At 35.1% G+C, this 16269-nt stretch overlaps 1 protein-coding gene across 1 annotated transcript; it reads right to left on the bottom strand.

Annotated features, from left to right (window-relative positions):
* Nucleotides 1-853: 853 nt before the first annotated feature.
* On the bottom strand, nt 854-7395 carry LOC149150403 (putative alkaline/neutral invertase F). The gene is made up of 4 exons (XM_089445892.1): nt 6787-7395; nt 6264-6695; nt 3944-4502; nt 854-1378 (listed from the first exon to the last, which is right to left on the bottom strand). Exons 1-4 carry the CDS (start codon nt 7147-7149, stop codon nt 1080-1082), a joined length of 1653 nt encoding a protein of 550 aa, XP_089302018.1. The 5' UTR covers nt 7150-7395; the 3' UTR covers nt 854-1079.
* Between the last annotated feature and the right edge of the window lie 8874 nt (nt 7396-16269).

Raw genomic sequence — 16269 nt, forward strand, 5'->3', positions numbered from 1 at the left:
TAGTAACAATTTCCATATCTATTCTTAATAAAATATTTAATTGTTTAATATATCTATCTATATATATATAAAAGTAAGAAGTTAATTATTATAAATATAAAATTTTATTCAAATTTTATATTTAAAATAATTTTTACAGAATATAAAAAAATCAAATTTATAAATTATTAATTAAATTATTTTAAACTCTTTTAAAAAATATTATAAAAAAATTGAATTTATTAAAATAATATTTTTAATAATATATTTTATTTATAAATAATAATAATTATTTCAATTTTTTATATTGTAAAATAAATTTGACATACTAAAGATAAATCAATTTCATAAATTATTGATTAAATCAATTTAAAACTATTTTAAACAAATATTATAAAAAAATATCAATTTTATTAAAATATACACTGTTATTTCGTAAATAATAATATTTATAAATAATAATTTGTTTAATATAAAAATATACTAAATAATCGAATCACCTTAGATTTATCTTTAAAAATCATTAAAAAACTGTTTTATTAAATTTTCTACATCCAAAATTTTACATTAAAACTTTCAATCTTTTACTATAATTCAAAATCAAAATAAATCTCTCCTAATTTGTTATTAGTTTTACCTCGCTGCATCCTAAAAAAAAATTATACCCACATCTAAAATTGTGTGTTCTTTCTGAACCTGTTTTCTTCATTATTTCAGTCTGGTTCTTTATAGAAAGTCGTTATTATTTGACAAGGACGTAAACATGAACATATGAACGTGACCGCCAGGCGGCTGCTAGGTTTATGGTGTATATTGTTGGGTAACAAACCAGAGTCACCATCGTTGAAAACTACAAAACCACATTAGAATGGAATGCCATAACGATTTCTTTTACATTCCCCAACAATTTTCAAGTGTTTCGTGTTGTGTTGTACTGTTCAATGCCATGGCTGCAGCGGTTACATTCTGTTTTGCATTCTGATGTACTTAAGAAAATTCAGGCAAAATAAGGTGCGTGTGTGGGCAGAGGGAATAGAGGGCGCTCCTCATTCTGTGTAAGCAGAATATGATATCATGATATCGTATATATTTAGAAAGGACTAACAAGTCCAGGAAACGGATCTGGTAAGACGGGGCTTCATGATTTTGCGATCCTCCTCTAACGAAATCATGCCCAGATGAGAAGGGTCTTCCAGCATCATTTTGGCAACGAGATAGCCGGAAATGGACCATGTCTGAAGCTTTCTTGCCTGCTTCCCCACGTATCGACCCATCTTCCCGTCATAGTATTCAGGCCATCCGTCCTTTGAGAGCCTCTGCTCCACCAGCTCGATTGCTCTTCTCGCTATCTGCGGCCTCCCCGACTTTATGCAGGCCCCTGTCAACAGCCACAGGAGAACTGCACAAGACAAAGATATAATCAGATTTCTCAGTGCAAAAAATGATGCAGAATACACATTTGGCAAAGGAAGATTGTTATTGAAAATTTCAAGCCATCGCATATTTATGATTTGTTTTGCACTGGTCGGAAATTTATTAAGAAATTCAGTCTCTTCTATGGTGACCAGACTTATTTGTTTGGAAATGTAATCATCTGTGCAATAACCTACAAATAGGCCGAATGCATGGTTACCATGCAATAGAGATAATCCCATATATATTTTTCATAAATATTGCTTATGATATCTGTATGGTTTAACTAAGCTACACAGGCTTTGAAACTTGGAATCTCCAGTCCATGAAAATCGCTGGCCACCTGATAGGCCGAAAACATGGGTACTATGTGATAGAGATATCCCATATATGTTTTTCAGAAATATTGCTTATCATATCTGTAATATGTATAGTTTAATTTAACTACAGAGAGGCTTTGAAATTTGGCAAATCTATTTATTTTTTAATTTTAATAATTCTAAACAAATTATTTAAGTTGCATTTATAAATTTGCAATTTCACTCCATCTTAAGTAGATTAAGAAAAAATCTCTTCTATCAATGTACCGTGTACTTTTTAAGATTATGTAATACAAATAATTTAGTTGTCACTCATACCTTCCCTGACGACCCTGCCAATGGACTCTGTAAGTTGGATAATAAGTGGTGAATTTGAGAATAAAGTTGAGGTGGTCATTTTAATTTTGATGGAAGATTTTAGAATTTTCTGGGAAATTTGATAGAGAAAAGAAAAGTTAACTATTTGACTTTGTTCTTATCTATCTGTTCCAAAATTTGTAACCAAATTAACTATGAAGAAGCTGATGGGTAGTGATCATCCCAAGATAGTTACCTAACCAGGCAGTTGCAACATTTTTGAAATGTTACAAAAATTTGTAACCAAATTAATTTTGAAGAACCTGCTGGCTGGTGATCATCTCAAGATAGTTACCTAACCAGGCAGTTGCAAGTCAAAGAGGAAGGTGAAAGACTATAAAGAGAGAGATCAGGTTTTGGTTGACTTTATAATCAAATTGAAGTCAGAGGAAGAACACGGGAGAAAAGTGCGAGAGAAGCATTCAACTAGGTGAATGGTTGCGAAAAAATTGGTGAAAGTGATATTGAAAAAGAGTTTATGTTGACTTTGTGAACAAATTAAAGTGGTTTATGTATTCAACCACTGCAATAAAAGTGCTGGTGAAAGTCATATTGAACGAGTGAAATAAAAGTGTGAGACAGAAGCTTTTAACTACTACAGTGGTTAGAGGGAAAGTCGGTGAAAATCATAATCATTTTAAAATAAAATCTTATGTTCAAATCGAGAGAGCAGTTCTATGTCGATTTTGTAAAAAAGAGGGAGGAAAGTTCGTGAAAAGCATTGTAATAAAAAGTTTATGTTCAAATCCATATAGCAGTCTTATGTTGACTTTGCAAACAAATTGAAGTCAGATTATGAACATGTTAAATAGAAGTGTGAGAAGCATTTAACTGCCAGAATGGTTCAGGAAAATTGATGAAAGTCATATTAAACAAGTGAAATAGAAGTCTGAAGAAGAGGCATTTAACTACTGCTGTGCTGTGGTTATGGTTAAGAGGGAAAATGGTTTAAAATTATATTTTTTTATTATTATAACTTAGGTTTGAATTGTAAGGGTCTGTTATTTCAACAAAATCTGTAGGTATAAATCGTAAAGGTTTTTCATTTCAATAAAATCTATAGGTATCGGTGATTCATTGTTCTATGGTTTTTGTGATTTCAACAAAATTTGAAGGTATTGGTGATTCATTGTTTTATGGTTTTATGTTGATTCAGTGAAAAATTGAATTTGGATTAAGGTTTTCATTACGCCAATATGGATAGCTAGTGATAAATTTCCAAATCTATTACCTCATCTATTTTCCAAAGGGTCAGATTAGTCTGACACAAATTCATGACATAGTTAAAAGAAAATTGGTGAATATCTTTTTATTTTTTAAGATGAAAACTTCTGTCCAAGTTCATACACATGTTTTAGACGATTATATTAACGACATGCGAAAATAATTTGCAAAGGACCATATAGATCAAAACACTTACATTGTGTACAATTTTGTTAGAGGAAAGTCATGTGTCATGTGTGCCCATCTGTGTGACAGTGAATTAACTATAACTTAATTTGACAAAAATATTAAATAGATACCTTCTCTAAAATTCAGTGTGTTTCAGAGGTCTGTACAGGTTATCTGATGTGTGCCAATGTGTAACAGCAAGTTAATGGTAATTGTGCTACTTCTGCTGTAATAATCACATCAAAGAGGCTTAACTTAAATCTACAATGCCTTAAACCTTTCAAAGGTATCAATCTCAGACTCGTAATTGTTTGGTGTTAATCTTTTCTATATATTAATCTGAATCTGCAATGCCTTCAGCCATTTTTTTTTCTCTATTCTATATGCAATCAAGATAAATAGCACCTTCGAATGGTTTTAAACAGCAACTGCAAATTCAACTATGATAATAAGAATAACGGAGGATAGAAAATACAGTTTACCTGGCCAGGAACCGCCGTTGTGATAACTCCATCTTGTATTTTTAGGATCGCATCCTGTAACGATTCGCCAGTCATGACCTTCAAGAGCTGGGTACGAAATTTTGAGAGGCATCTCGCCAATTAAATCTTGCCACCTCTCCTCCAGCAGGTCCATTATTGCAGATGCTTGCTCGGGCGTTGCCAGCGAACTGAGTATTGCTACACAGTTCCCGAGGCAAAACCATCTGAAATCCATGCGCGCAGGGCTCACGTTCCCGATGAAGTAACCGCCCCGCATGGGCATGAAATCGAAAACCCAGTCAGGAATGGAGTCCGGGATGACATTGAATTTGTTGACGGCAGTGTGAGAGTATTCTTCCGTCTTGTAACGGTAAATATTGTTAAGCTGCTGGAAGTCGAGCCAGAAATAAGAGCGCATGTGGTAGCTCAGGGCGTGCATCCTCTTGTCGATTCGCTCGATAAATTCTTTCCCGGCTCCGTCGGGCTTCAGCAGCTTTCGTGCACAGCTGAGGGCGAAGAAGAAAAGGGCCTGAATCTCGATGGGGTAACCGTATATTGCCTGCAATTTAGTCAATATTCATATCCATCCACACATCAAATTACATCATAGAGAAAAATAGAAACGAAAGATTAAACTATGGCTTAATAATACAGACAAATATCAAAATTTGTTCTCAAATAACAAAAGAAATAGCGATGTAATCCCAAAAAAAACACTAAAGCTTCCCATGAAATTGCAGGATACTGCAACGAAATAACAAGAACAAATACTAAGCCATGCCATGAAATCACTGCACCAGATATCAAAATTAGCGATGAATTAACCAAAACTAATTGCGAAATAATATCAAGAAATTAAAAACTAATGCTAAAGTTCAAGTTCTATTTCCATAAATGATAAAAACGAATATCAAACTATGCTCTAGAATAGCAATACAGACATAAAATAGGTATCAATATTCTTAATTTATCGAATCGAAGTCTACAGTGAAATGACAAAAACAGAGATAAATATTTATTCAATGAATTCAAAAATATAAAAATTTAATCCATTAATTCAAAAATCTATACCATGAGAAAGGCAAAAATCAAACACTGTTATGTAAAAAAAGCAAATATTAAACAATGTCATTAAAAAAATTTATGTCGTGAAATCAGAAGGAAAATATCAAACAATGCTGATGAAAAGACAAGAATAAGTATTAAACTGGCATCAGGCATGAAAATAATATCAGACTATTTTTTTTTTCTTCTGGATTTATAATGGTTAATAGTTGGAAATGCGTAACCAGCTCAAACCTCCAGAAATATAATATATATATGATTGGTCTAATACATTTTATGAAAATATAAATATCAAATGATAACATAACCTTTAAGGGAAATGGAAACACCTGTAACTCATGGACAGATTGATTCTTTCAAAAAAAATTGACAAAGGCAAAACTAAAAAATGAACAAGATTAAGAACGAAATCATCTCATTTTAGAATATTTTTATATAAAAATAGTAAAAATGATGATATACAATAGAACATATTAATTCTTTTGATTAAAAAAAAATAAAAATACAAACCAGATAAGTTATCTATGTAAGTTGAGAAAATAAAAAATTAAAAGAAAAAAACAATGAAATTCTTTATTTTTAATTTGTTAAAATACTTACAGGGATATCGAAAATCATAATTTTCGTTTAAATTAATTAAAATAAATAACTAAATTAAGTTCAAGTAAATAAAATCAAAGCAAAATAATTAAACTGAACTTATTGAGAGATACTATTAATTTCAAAATTTTAATTTCCTAAAAAAAATTCAAGATGTTTATTTCCTAAAAAAATTCAAGAAGTTTATTTCCTAAATCTGAAAGATAGTTGAAACTGTGATCGTCATCCATTTAAAAAATATATATTACAATAAAATCACCAAACATCGAAAAGTGAGTTCAAAAATATCAGCGATCATCCATCTAAAAAACTTATTATATACAATAAAATCACCGAATATGAAAACAAATCATTAAAAAATATCATCGGTAATTTAAAAAACCATTTCATAAAATCACCAAAAACAAGAAAGATTCCCAAATGCCTGTAACTACTACGCCCCGCCATGAAATCCAGGCATCAAAATCTAAGGGTTGGAGCTAGAAAATTCATACACCACGTTAAAATCGTCGAAACAAATATTAAAATACCTATGCCATGAAAGATTCACGAAATTCAGTACCAAAATATTCAGTGCAATGACCGAAAACACAGAAAACCAAACAGAAAAAAACAGATTGAAGCAGAAAATGGGGATTTAAATTAGTCTTCCTACCATTCGTCTGTCAATCATGCTGCACCCGTCAGCGCACAGCAAGGTGGGGAACGTGTCGAATCCCTCGGAGAGGCAGAGACTCAGAATCAATCGTATCCCACGCTGAATCTCAGGCATCTCAGCCAACGCATGATCTCCGGTAGACTTCGTATACGCTCTGAGAAGAATTATCCACCAAAACCCAGAATCCACAGGCGCCACTCTCCCAATCGCGCTCTCTCCAAAATCCGCAATGAGGGTCTCCGCATTCCTGACGGGATCGTGAAGGACCTTGAAAGAAGCCGGCATGACTCCTTCCCCGAGTGTAAAACAGTCAATCCGCTTCTCCCACCCTTGAAGATACAGCGTCTTGAGCAGAAAATTCTTCACGATCTCAGGTTCCTCGTTCATCAGAAACGCCAGGGCGCTCGGCACAAAATCCCTCACGAAAACCTGAAAAGAACACGGCATCACCAAGTCAGTTAGGCCCGGTTTCGAATCCCATTAAAGAACACAACAAGATGAAGAAATTCAGAATACCTACCTGGTTATAATTCAGCGCTTCCTCGTTGGAATCCGACGCGGCAATGGTGCCCACGGGCTTGCCGCGAAAATACACGAGCGACCGCCGGAGATTTTCCCAGGCATCAGTCATCATGGGATGCGAATCGGAAACCGGCGTCTGGACACCCTTCACTGAAGCCTGATTCTTCGACATTAATTCACCGCAGTCTGTGCTCTTTGTGCTCTCCAGGGTCCTGATCGGCGGTGGGCGGTCGCCGGAGAGACTTTTTTCGTCCAGAGACAGGCGTTCAAGGCTGATTGCTACCCTGGATCCATTCGGCGAGGTGGAAGCGGGAGCGGAGCAGAAGAAATCGGAGGCGGATAGTTCCAGAAACCCTTCCATTCTTTTTCCTCCTCCTCTTCCACCACCACCATCAACAACAACCTACCATTACTGAGAAAAGGGCAAAGACCTCCATTATAAAGAACGTAGTGGTTTTGTTTGTTGAAGAGTGGCGGGACGTAACCAACAATCTGGCTCGCCACGTGGCTTCCAGCGTGGCATCCACGGCAGCTGAGCGGTCTATGTCAAACACGCTCGCTGCATGATTCCCCAACCCCTCAACGATTCTGGACCATTTTAAGTACCCCGCCTTTTTCCAATTATATTCACTCCACATAACGTGCTTCTTTCCTTCACCCCATTCATGGCGTCCCTGCTCCACAATTTCACGAACTTTGGGCTCGTGCGCCACCACACACAAAACCTTTGCAGACCTTTCTAATCAGAGTTCCATTTCATCTTGGCTTCCATTTTTCCTGTCTGAAACTTCATGGAATTCCCGTTTCACAGTAACGAACCATAAACAGAAAGGTATTACAGCGTAAGCAAGCTATCCTCTAATATATCTTGCCATCCATGTCACCTCTTATTCAAGCCAACTCAACACTGAGTGACTGAAACACTAAAACCTGAACCAGAAACGTGATATATTTTCATGAGACAGGTGGGCATCCCAGCAAGATATGGAAGCCGATCAGAAGTGAGGTGGCACTTTAATAAAAAATTGAGTTCCGTGGCACTCAAGTTTTGGCAGTAGGTTTATTGGGATTTGCTCGTCAGATATAAGTTAGATGGCCTTACAATTTAGTTTAAGCACCGTCTTTTCAAAGTGCTCTGTTTTTCATGATACGAAATAAAATTTTCGTATGTTTTATAATTTGATTATTTTTATTTCTACCTTATTTAATTACATAGAAATAATATCATGGGAAAGTATTTGATTAATTTTTTTATTTCTTTAATAAATCTTATTTATTTTATTATTAAATCACTATTATTGATGTACATTTATATTTAATAAATATGGTATATGTATTTTTGAATCTATGTAAAAAAATAAAAATATATGTATGAAAGTGATCATTTTTTCCAATATCTTTTATATATGTTGATAAATAGTAAAAATATTTGTATGAAGGTGTGGTTGAAAGGAATATTTGGGAAAAATTTTATTATATAAATAGATGTGTATATTTTGGAATTGGAAAGGAGCTTCTAGAGTTGAGGTAGTCTATTTTAATTCTTATTATCCAATTTTAAACTTATGGAAAAATTAACAACTTTAACAATCCTCCTAAATAAATTGATTTTCATTTTAGGGTGTTAGCCTTGGTAAGTTTGCATATTTACATTTTTACACTTTTCTTAATTTATGCAAAAATTACATAAATTATGTTGGACAATAACTCTTAAACAATATGTTTATTTACTTAAATATAAAAAATATCCAAATAAACTCTTAAATACCTATTATTTACTAACCATTTAATTTATTAATTGCATTAGTATTATAATATATAAAAAATTATAACATAATTTTAAATATATCAATTAATATCTCACTTCACTTAAAATTAAATATATCTGCACTTGCACTTGCCTATATAACATATTCACAACCTAATAAATTTGAAGATGCTTTTGCTAGAAGGATACCAAATTCCTCTTCATAGTTGTCTACTCTAATCTTCCATCATTCTGAGATTTCAAGTTTCTCTCAGTAATCGCTACATTAATGAATTACTCTAACCATATGTTAACTTCTTTGGTTTTAATATGACGTGTCAATATGATATCGTGCAATGGAAACTCCTATTTCCAACTCTATAGAAAAGTAAATGCGCTCTGACATGTGAGGCAAATAGCGCTCACCCTCTGAGTGACAGCACGTGAATCGAGATAGCAGCGTGGAGAGAGAGGGCGAGCGCTATTTGCCTCGCATGTCAGAGCGCATTTACTTTTCTATAGAGTTGAAAATAGGAGTTTCCTCGTGCAATTGCATGCCACTCTTTGTTTACATTTTGTTAGTACAAGCTCTACATTAATTAATTACTTCAAGGATATGTTAACTTCTTTGGTTTTAAAATGACATGTCAATGTGATATCGTGCAATTGCATGCCATTATTTGTACGCTTTGTTAGTACAATTTCTTCTACTCTAAATCCAAACTTTGTTTTTGAGTTACAATTGAAGGTGTGGTGGTAAGCCCACACAATGTAACACCCATCACCATCATCTTTGGATTTTCAATTTTTTTTTAGGAATGGAATGTATTGTATTAACCATTAAGGGCAAACTATTTGTTGCTCATGCATTCACAATAATTAGTTATTTGCAATTCAAGTGCAAAATATTTGTTGCCCACACACCCACAACAATTAGTTATTTACAATTCCCGAGTTTAGTATTAAAAATTGTAGGGATCATATAATACTAACTCTTATCATATGGATAAGGATAAAAGGGTTCTCAGTTCCATTGCATCTAGATATGCTAGTATCTATGATTTGCAAGCTTACTTGACCTTGCATAAGTCAAAGAAACTTTCATGTACATATTATATAGCTTCAACAACATCTTCACTAGTTTTGAACACTTTTTATCTCAATCATCAGAAGACGACGGTGGTGAACACATTGAGTGCAATGATTCTCCATGGATAATTTCCCCCATAGAAATAAAGTTGTTTAGACACTCACATCCTAGAGAAAATGAATCAATTTCTAGTTAATGTCATAATCAATTACCTAAAAGACATTTGGGTCCCGACAACTATGCACTAAAATTCAAAGATGTCTCAAAGATGGATCTATCAAAATTCATTAAATTTTGTATATTATAGAAAATTTTCAAAACACATTAGGGAAATTTTGTTGAATGGTGATGTCATTGATGCCAACATTTGTTATTGAATGCTTTTAATATTTGTTTGGATTTCATCAGTTGGAATCTCTAAAGGAGGAGGCCCCTGGAAAACCCCTAAGGCCCCACACTTGTTAAAAATTTGCGGATAAAGATCAAGAATCTTTGACTCGAGATCAACATCATTGGATTCTCCTCGTCAAGTAGATTCCAGTGTTATATGGCATGCCAGGAGAGCTCCCATGGTTTGATAGATATGACCAGTCAAATTTGATACACCCTCATTGTGGTAAAAAACCCCAAGGATGGTTATGTGGTAGCATTTCTTTAGTCAATAGATTTTTCAATGCATAAGGCCTTTTCATTAAAAATTAAATTAAGGTTTATTATGGCAAATACCATGTGGAGGGGAGCGATACTCTCAAGTAAAATCAATGAATGGTTTTTAGGCTATACAAATTTGAGATTTATTTCAAATTAAATTTAAAAATTAAAAAGGGAATAATTGGCTCAAATCCAAAATTCAAACTATAATTTGAAATTTATTAGACTTCCCTCCCAAACACTTTAATCGACTGCCTCTCATGAAAACATACTCAAATCTATATAAGCGCACCTCTCTGTCTCTCCAAAATAACAACGAGATAATTTCTCATATCTTCTGATTTGAAATCTGAAGCAAGGGTCATGAATTGAAGAGATCCATTCTATGCTGGATATGTTCCTTCGTAGGGTTTAATTGTTTTGCAAGCCAAAGATCTAGAGCAACGTATTCTATCTTTGCAAATAATTGACTTATCATTTACTTTGATCCGTCTTGGAAGAGTTCCCCTATGCACCTGTTCTAAAATTTCTATGTGGTTCTGAAATGGATAGACCAATGATTGATGATTGATGTTAGGTTTATTTTTCTTTGGTTGGAACTGGGTTACTCGTTGGTTTATTTCAGACTTTTAGGAATATGTATTCATGTTGCTTGTGCATTTCTAGATATGTTCTTATTTAATTTTGAAGCCTGTTCGCACCCAAATAATGATCTTCCTGTACATGGTTGAGGAGTTCTTGGGTTGTGGCTTATTCCTTGATTTGCTGAGATCTAACTATGTTTTCTAGGGTTCCATTGCAAGTTGTCAACATTGGTGCAATATTTTGAAGAAAATTTGAGGATTTTTTTTGTGGAACAAACATTTATCATGATGCAACCGAGTCCTTAACACAGACATCTGAAGTTTTGGATATATGGTTGACAAATGTGACAATACATTTGTGGCATACCTCAGTATCTTAAAGTACAGAGAAGTTCTAGCTTCCAACTAATGTAAATTGCAAACCAAGTTCAAAAATATTCCACAAACATCTAAAGGATCAAACATGGATCTTTGATTAGTTTTGGATTCTTTGACCTTCTTCATCAATATAACTTTGCATTAGAAATGATCACATTACAAACTAGTATCGAATTGAGTCTTTTCGTGTGAAACATATGAGTTTAAGACAATTTTGGGCATCCTAACATTGATAATTTTCTCTAGTAGTTCAGACTCTTTTTCTGAGCACGTATGCTAGTTATCTATGTTTTGTGGCCTATATCGGTGACTCAAGGAATAGATATTTGCACATCAAGCTCCAATGTTCAAATTTTTTTTTTTGGTAAATGTGGTTAACTGATTTGTGGTTGAAGCAAGTGGTTGGAACTTATTTCCTGAAGCTAATCCAAGAATTTAAGGTTAAAGTGTGATTCCCTAACCAGACACCCACTAGGGCACAAAGGATGATTTTATTTTGAATCCTCTGAAGGAAATTTGGAAGGGAGATATGTGAGAATTCTTGGCATAATTTTAGGTTAAATTCTTGGCATAATTCTGAGGGTAAGTCCCTTGTTAAGCTCTTATCAAAATCATGGTATATTGAAGAATTATTACAAACTAATACCACAGATCCAAGCTTTTTCATTGACTTACAAATCTGAGGCAACTTTTGTGACTTGGAATTTTCTAAGCCTTCAACTAACCATAGGTCTAAGTGACTTTTGTTTGCACATTTCAAACTTATCCTAAGACAAATAGTTTGACACCAATCTACTTCCATTCTTGAGGCTACTATGGAAGATTCATTTCGCTAAACTACATGTTTAGAAGTATGATATATGATATTAATGACTACATTCAAAGGACTAATAAAGGTCATAACCTTGATTTCTCCTGGAGGATTTCTAGGTACTATAAATGTGTGAAAAATTGTTTTTCTTTTGCCATGTTTGTGCAAACTTTAAGTTGACAGTAGATTTATTATTACAGTCCCTTGGGATAAACTAAATTTCTTGACCAAGAGATCTTCAAAGGTTGTTTACATTGATATATGTCAGAAGTTGAAACATGTTTGGAAGTTCTTATGGTATAGCCTAATCAAATTTGTGATTTGACATTTAAGGTGTTCTTTTCCTTGAGGTTTTCAAAAGTGTTTGAATAAGGCCAACAACAAAGCACCTTCAGGCATCATTAACACATTTGCAGAAGACAAATTATGGTTGTAAGGTGCAGTAGTTCCGGTAAATTACTTAGACATTCAATGGAATATAGTGGATCAGTCTGAAGATAGTTGTTCTTGAGCATTTGAATTCAAAGACATCACTACATCAGAGTGATCTTGTGTTTAGTGACACATTGACAATACATTGGAACCTTACTTATAACAGTATGATGGAGTTATATGGAAAACCTACATAACCTTGTGATGCTTACATGATTGAGTGACATTAATATATGATTAAGAGTAATCTACTTGTCATATTGATGATAGTGGAAGTGACCTTGTATGGAAGCATGACAGTGACCTTGAAGAATATTGAAATAAAAATGAATTTTATGCATTGATGTATGCTTGTGTCTCTATTTGACAATGTGATGCATGGAAGTGATCATTATGATAGTGACAGTGTTGATTTCTACTACATTTTCCAAATAGGGCTTGGTATTTGTAACACCCTCCTCACACTTCCACCCAAGTAATCATGTCAACCGGGTAAACATGCGATGAGAGGCTACTATGATTGGATTTGACCTCCTATGTGACCTTATGAAAGTGGAATCGATGGAACACATCAACCAACCTATCCACATCAACAACAAAAACCTCAGGAGACATGTCATCCACTCAGACATCATGTCCCTGTGTCCCACTGATGTTTTGGACATCTTAGGCCTTAGTCGCTCCCATTTTATAGGCAAGAGAGCGTCCAGAAACCCAAAGTCACTCTCACAGGGTTTCCTTCCAATGACCAGAGACTAAAATTGGTAGTTTTGTGCCAGCGACCCTCGAATTTAAGCCACTTTTTCAGACCCAGAACCTAGGTCACTACCCAAAATATAGTGGTAGCTTAAAATCAGTAAAATTACAGGGAAAAATGATGCAAAAGCAATAAGTTTAACAAGACCTTAATTAGACCCCTACTACCCATGTCAGGCATTTCATCAAACATATCATCAACATGTAACCTACATGTGTAATCAACATAATTAAGTGTAGGGATCTCATACTCATATGAGAATCGCTAAGAACCATTGTTCCCTCATGCCATTTGCAGCATTATCATCTAACAAACCATATATAAATTATCCATTCATTTACAACCAAAAACATGCTGAGATCCATACATAGTTGTTGTCATAAAACATACATTTAACCAGCATAATAGGGACATAAATATCATAAACATATCAGCCATAAGATCCACATATAATCCATCAAAATTCTCATAGAAATATAAGGAGAAATAATCTTTCTTTAATGATGCAAAATCCAAACTTGGGATGGGACTTCCACGTTCCACCTGACCATAGAATGGTTGAGCCAAATCTCTCTTCATCCATTCACCCCCGTGCCATATTCCAAGCATGAATGTGGGACTCAAACCAAAAGAACCAACCAGGGCATACTGAGGCTAAACCACCTCACCCTCATCAATAGAAACCAGGCTTTACCATAATCCATCCTGGATCACTAGGCCAACACAATGAACACATCATAACAAGCTTTATCGTGATCTCCACCTGATCACTAGGTGAAACAAGCATGGATGCCACCGAATTTCTCCACCTACACCGTGAGGAATTTTCTTGTCTTTTAGTCTCTCAGGCTTTACAGCAATACAAATTCGGATCATTAGGCCTTAAACCGAGACCCACTCTCCAGGCTTTACCGCATATCCCAAACCCAGGATTACTAGGCCCAACAGAGAGAAAACCACCTCTTGGCTTTATCGTATATCCTTCCATTCAACAGTAAGGATTCCTAGGCCCACCGAGGCAACACAATCCTGGCTTTACCACAACCCACAGTCTGGCTCAGGGGTCACTAGGCCAGTGGCTTTACTGTGATCCACAGTTTGATTCAGGGACCACTAGGCCATGTGCTCTATCATTTAGAGATCCACCTCACTCAGCTTCGAATCCATCTGAAAATCTAGCTCAACCAAAACATGAGAACCCCATCACACCATGGCTATCCAGAAATGGCAAGGCTAGGCTAAAAACACTATTACACCTGGCAAAACCCATGCCACAACAGCAAAAGAACCACATGCAATACCATGCATGCAAAATCTAGCAAGGAAAATACACATGCAAGTCGATACCTACAATGAAGCCTGTTATAGCTGCTTGATCCTACCTTTCCCTGCTTGATCTTTGCTTCCTCTTGCCTTCTTTGCCTTTCTTGATCCAATGCCAAAATGCTCCAAGAAAACTCTAAGCTTCCAAGAGTATGAAAGAGAGAGAGAGAAAAAAATGAGAGAGCTCCAACACTGAATTGAAAAAAGGTTACCAACTGATCCTTAGAAGCCTTTTTATGGGAGAGGCCTCTATTTTCTTCATTTTCCATTATTTTCCTTCATTTTCCTCCTCACATGCAACCTGTGACCTTTCACCTCCTTTTCTCCTAATTTCCATTATTTTTATAAATAATTGTGCCAAAAATTCCATTTTTCCTTTCCAAAGCCTTAGCCATTTCCTTTGCCAATTTTGTTAGCCATAAACAAGCAAATGAACACCTAGTAGGATTTCCTACCAAAAATTTATCTTGGAATAAGTGTCCCATCAACTGTGGTTATTGTTTTTCCTTTCTTTACTTTTATTACATAGAATTTTCACCAGGGTTGTTACAAAACACTCCGCTTGGGGAACACTGTCCTTGGTGTTAGACCACACCAAGATCTCAGCAAAACCATTGAAAAGAAAATATACTACACATGGAGCTTTATAACATAGCTTGACGCAGTATTTACAATTATCACCCTACTGCAAAGCAAACCAACATAACAACATAATAACATGACATCATAGCATCATACCACATAGTGGAGCTTTATAACTTAGCTCATGGTAGTATTTACATCCATATACATATGTACATATAGAAAAATTATCAAAACATATACCAGAACATATACCAAAGCATATACCAAAACCACACCCAAAAACACCAAGCCAAAACTGCTTTGCCTCAACTAGCAAACAAGGAAGGATACATAGCCCGCATCGGATCTGCCATCTCCCATGTAGCTTCATTGGGCCCAAAGTGCTTCCAATGCACCTTAGCTTGCTCGATTTCTCGGTTCTGGAGCATGAGAACCTTTTTCTGCGATATGCACTGAGGCTTTCACTGGAATTCTCCATCTGGTTCCACTTGCAATACAGACCAATCAATCACATGATCAACATCCTTAGCATACTTCTTAAGCAAAGATACATGGAAAACGTCATGGACTTTCACTGTCAGAGGTAGTGTAAGTCGATAGGCTACTGGCCCAATCCTCTAAATGATACTGAAGGGTCCACAATATCGTGGTGCCATCTTGGCACATGATCCAATCTACAAGGAGATCTGCTTCAGTTTAATGCGTAAGTACACTTGTTCCCCAACTTGGAACTCCTTGAACAACCTATTCCTATCTACATAAATCTTCTACCTATCTTGTGTTTCCTTTAGATTCTTCTTGATCGCCTGCATTTCATGTTCCATGTCTACCAACATATTTGGTCTAATCAATACCCTTCTAACCGGATCACTCCAACTGATGGGAGTGTTACAACTCTGCCCATACAATGCCTCAAAAGGACTCATTCTCAATGAATCATGATACCCATTTTGTATGCGAACTCTACCAAAGGGATATACTCTTCCCACTTCCATTATTGATGCATCATATACATCCCCAACATTTCCTCCAATATCTTGTTGACTTTGTCTGCCTTTCCATCTATCTATGAATGATAAGTTGTGCTAAAGGCCAACTCTGTGCCCAAACCTGCAAATAACTC

The sequence above is a fragment of the Pinus tabuliformis genome, chromosome 9 (assembly GCF_031772625.1).
Source record: "Pinus tabuliformis cultivar Carrire ecotype Pingquan chromosome 9, CPIR1, whole genome shotgun sequence".
Lineage (NCBI taxonomy): Eukaryota > Viridiplantae > Streptophyta > Pinopsida > Pinales > Pinaceae > Pinus > Pinus tabuliformis.